General features: G+C 45.7%; 1 protein-coding gene across 1 annotated transcript in view; it reads left to right on the top strand.

The window, feature by feature from the left end:
• Nucleotides 1–3,482, top strand: part of Timeless (timeless circadian clock) — a 32,148-nt gene extending 28,666 nt beyond the window's left edge. The window contains exons 20-27 of the mRNA XM_013018378.1: nucleotides 206–348; nucleotides 550–736; nucleotides 821–889; nucleotides 1,003–1,121; nucleotides 2,352–2,568; nucleotides 2,707–2,802; nucleotides 2,947–3,059; nucleotides 3,393–3,482. Of these exons, the coding sequence (XP_012873832.1) occupies nucleotides 206–348; nucleotides 550–736; nucleotides 821–889; nucleotides 1,003–1,121; nucleotides 2,352–2,568; nucleotides 2,707–2,802; nucleotides 2,947–3,020 (905 nt within the window). The 3' untranslated portion in view covers nucleotides 3,021–3,059; nucleotides 3,393–3,482. The remainder of the gene's footprint in view (nucleotides 1–205; nucleotides 349–549; nucleotides 737–820; nucleotides 890–1,002; nucleotides 1,122–2,351; nucleotides 2,569–2,706; nucleotides 2,803–2,946; nucleotides 3,060–3,392) is intronic.
• Nucleotides 3,483–4,416: the final 934 nt, after the last annotated feature.

The raw sequence follows: 4,416 nt of genomic DNA, 5'->3' as shown, positions 1-4,416 counted from the left end.
TGGTGGTTAATTGGAGATAAGAGTTTCATGGACTTTCCTGCCCAGGCTGGCTTTGAACCTCAATCCTCAGATCTCAGCCTCCTGAGCAGCTAGGATTACAGGCGTGAGCCATTGGTGCCTGGCATGAACTAACTTCTTTCCAAACACATGGGATTTCATCCTCTCTCTTGTTGCTCTTGAATATTCATATGCTACCTTCCCATAGATGTCCTTGGTTATATCATGAAGAATATCACGGCCAAACGTTCACGGGCCCGAATAGTGGATAAACTGCTAGCACTGGGGTTGGTGACTAAGCGGCAGGAGCTATACAAGAAACGGAGGAAGAAGCTGGCACCCTCAAGCCTGGTAACCACCTTGCCCTGGCCTGGTCAGCCGGGGCCCACCCCCTGTGAAATGCTCCGTAGGAGGAGCCCGCCCACCCAAATTCTTCTTGTCCCAGGCTGTTTTGACTAAGTCTCTCCAGGGGGGTGATCAATAACTAGAAGTCTCCACTAAGTATCCCTTGTGGCCTCTCTTCTCATCCTCTTGTCCCCCAATGAATTTTAGCCTAATGGGGAACAGTCCGTGAAAGATTTTTGGCAGGAAGATCTGGAGGAAGAAGAAGAAGAAGAAAACTTGCCAGAAGAAGAGAACGAAGAAGATGGAGAGAAAGAGGAGGGTTTGGAAGTAGAACATGCCCAGGGTAGCTTGTTTCTTTCAACTGAAAACCTTGGCCAAGGCCTACATGAGGAAGGTGAGGACTGAAGTCGAGAGATGGTTCTTAGGTAGAAGGTTGAAATGGGAGTAAGGACCAACTCTGTTTGCATTTTCCCTTTAGGCTTTTCTGCTCCACTCTTGTGGCTCCAGAACTGCCTGCTGCGAGCGGCAGATGATCGGGAAGAGGACGGTAGGTTAACAGAGGACGGTTTTAGGAGCACTGGAGGCCACTAGACCTGGTTGTGGGATTGAGGAGCAGTTCTTTCTTTTCCTCTTTCCACATGACTCTTGATTTTGTACCAGGCTGCTCCCAGGCTATTCCATTGGTGCCACTGACGGAAGAAAATGAGGAAGCAATGGAAAATGAACAGTTTCAGCAGCTGCTGCGCAAACTAAAGATTCGGCCCCCCACCTCCGTACAGGCAAGTACAGCCATCACCATGTCGACCAGTGCATGTTGGTCCAGTCAAATACCTCTTCATGACCATTGTCCTCTGTCCATCCTGTTGCCTTGTCATGTCTGGCCAAAATGCATCCACAAACAATCTTGCCAGTCTTCCTCTCTAATCTCCCCTTCCCTGAATCCATGTTCCACACTGCCCCCAAATTTACCCTTCTGAAATAGTTTCAGTGATACCACTCCCCTGTGCAGAGCACTTGCTGGTTTCTCACTAGTTGCAGGACACAGTCCACAATCTCCAAATGGAAGTTCCACGACCATTCCACTCACACTCCTGCTTTCCACCTGTCATCTGCGACTACTTTCAACCCTCCAGTGCTAGGCCTTTCCATGCCTTTTCCTCTATTGGAATGCACACAGACCTGCATGCACGCATGCACACCCTCCCTGCACCCATCTTCCTGTTGAATTTCAAGCCTGCCCTTGAGAATCAGATCTATTGTCACTTCCTCAAAGAAGTTGTCCCTATTAACCTTTCAACTTCTGAAGCAAAAGTGGCCACTGTGATAGCTGAAATTTGTTCATTCACTTCATTCAGCCCAATTCTATGGTATGACTGAACATTCAATCTTTCTACTATTGGTTGTGAGTTCCTTGAGAGTAAGGATCATAACTGGTTCACCCTGAGGTCCCCAGGATCTATTCATTTATTTAGTTAGTTAACAAGTCTATTTACTAGGAATCTCATAATAGTAGGCATGGTGATAAACACTGGTCATATTTTATTTTATTTCTTTTTTTTTTTTGCCAATCCTTGGGCATGAACTCAGAGTCTGGGCACTGTCCCTGAGCTTCTTTTGCTCAGTGCTAGCACTCTACCATTTGAACCACAGCACCATTTCCAGCTTTTTCTGTTTATATGGTACTGAGGAATTGAACCCAGGGCTTCATGCATGCTAGGCAAGCACTCTACTACTAAGCCACATTCCCAGCCCATTGGTCATATTTTATAAACAATAAGTAGAGTTCACAACTCTTGAGGATCTTCACCACTGTAAGGTGATCTTTATCCAATAAAAATATATAAATGTTGGAGATTTAACTCAGTAGAAGAGCACTTGTGGCAAGTTTGGTCCTCTGCTCTGGAAAAAATATATAGGATATGTTTATATCCTACATTTATATAGAACAGTGTAAAAAGCTGATGAACAATGAACATTCATTGTCATTTTTCTCTGCTGTGTTCTTCTAGGAAACCTTCTGGCGAATTCCAGCCAAGCTTAGCCCCACCCAGCTCCGGAGACTGGCAGCTTCTTTGAGTCAACCAAAGGAGGCAGAAGAGAAGCTACCATCAGAGCTAGAGCCAAGAGTCCCTGGAGAGCAGGGTCCCAGGGAGGAGCACCAAGCAGAAACCTCGAGAGCACTCTCATTAGCCCATAAAAACAGAGCAGGCCTTGTGTCCTCAGACGGTAAAGAGCAAATGCTCATCTAAGCATATTCCCTGAATTCTACTTACTTTGTGCTGTCTAGGTTGGGCCAGAGGGTATTTTGAGACTATGCAGACCCAGTTTCCTAATTTTGACCCAGTGATTTTGTGGTCACTTCAGAGGAGGAGACTGCTGATGATAAAGAGCAAGGGACGGTGGCGCCCAAGAAGCGGCAACTGCTGGACAGCGATGAGGAGGACGAGGGCAGCAGCAAAAGTAGGGAGTCTTAATGGGACCTACTTTTTCTTTTACTCTCTCTTTAATTTGGAGACAGACTCTACCACCTGCCTTTAACCTACTTAGATTTCATTCTCTCTCTCTCTGTCTCTTTCTTTTTCTGCCTTACTCTTGTTCCTGTAGAGCCCAAGCTGGGATCTCCAGTAATCTACAGGAAGAAACGGTTTCAGATTGAGGATGAAGATGAAGACGAGTGATAAGCCCGAAGCCTAGGGGTGGAGATAGATTTGTTTTAGGTTGGTGAATTTAAATCAGTTGGGAAAGTCAGAGAACCTTCTCTGATTGAATTGGAAGCAATAGAGTCCTGGGCTCTTCCCTAGATCTAGGACCCAGAAACTGCAGACAACAGTGCTGATGGACTTGTCTATAGTCAGTCTTGCTTTTCCCAGTCTTAAGCAGTATGCCCCAGATGCAATCTGTGAGTGACCCATAGGCCCCTTGTTGGTCTGCTCCTTGGGCTTTCTGCTGGAGGTGGGTCACACTTCCGGAGAGTATTGTAACATAATATATGGGGATTCCTCATCACTTTCAGAAAGCACTACATTCCCTTATCCTCCTTTTCTTTCCAGTGATCATCCCCAGGACAGAAGATTGAGCTGAGCATGCATGAAGCCCTGGGTTCAGTTCCTCAGTACCACATCAACAGAAAAAGCCAGAAGTGGTGCTGTGGCTCAGGTAGTAGAATGCTAGCCTTGAGCAAAAGAAACTCAGGGACAGTGCCCAGACCCTGAGTTCAAACACTAGGACTAGCAAAAATAAATAAAATAAAATGTTAAAGAGACAGTCAGATGTTCTTTTTTCTGTTTCCCCTCTTTCCTAGAAATATAAATAGAATCACCATATAGGCTGGCCCAGGCAAAACGTGAGACCCTTTCTAAAAAGTAACCATACCAAAAAGAGCTGGAGGCATGCATGGCTCAAGTGGTAGAGAGCCTGCCTGTCAGGTAAAGGGCCTGGCATTCAGACCCCAGAATCTCAAAAAATAAAATAAAAAATCCCAGCTACTTGAACGTAGAGGAAGGAGGATCACAAGTTGAAAAAAAAATATATAAGAGTAATACCTGCATATCTATATATATTGTAACTCTGCTCAAAATTGCCAGCTGGTAGAATCATGCTGAACAACTGGTGAGTAGATAAAGTATATTCTCTCTCTCTCTCTCTCTCTCTCTCTCTTTCTATCTCTCCCCATACACACACACACACACATACCATAAAAAAATAAAACCTAGGGGGCTGGGAAGGTGGCTCAGTGGTAGAGCGCTTGCCTTGCATGCATGAAGTCCTGGGTGCAATTCCTCAGCACCACATAAGCAAAAAGAAAAAAGCCAGAAGTGGCGTTGTGGCCCAAGTGATAGAGCACTAGCCATGAGCTGAAGAACTGAGGGACAGCACCCAGGCCCAGAGTTCAGGCCCCACAACTGGACCCAAAAAATAAAAAAATAAATAAAAATAAATAAAAACTAGGGTATGGGAAGGTGGCTCAGTGGTAGAGCCCTTGCCTTGCATGCATGAGGCCCTGGGTTCGATTCCTCAGCACCACATAAGCAAAAAGAAAAAAAGCCGGAAGTGGCACTGTGGCTCAAGTGGTAG

This window comes from Dipodomys ordii, unplaced genomic scaffold, assembly GCF_000151885.1.
Source record: "Dipodomys ordii isolate 6190 unplaced genomic scaffold, Dord_2.0 Scaffold3, whole genome shotgun sequence".
Lineage (NCBI taxonomy): Eukaryota > Metazoa > Chordata > Mammalia > Rodentia > Heteromyidae > Dipodomys > Dipodomys ordii.
This window is presented reverse-complemented; position numbering and strand designations above follow the sequence as displayed.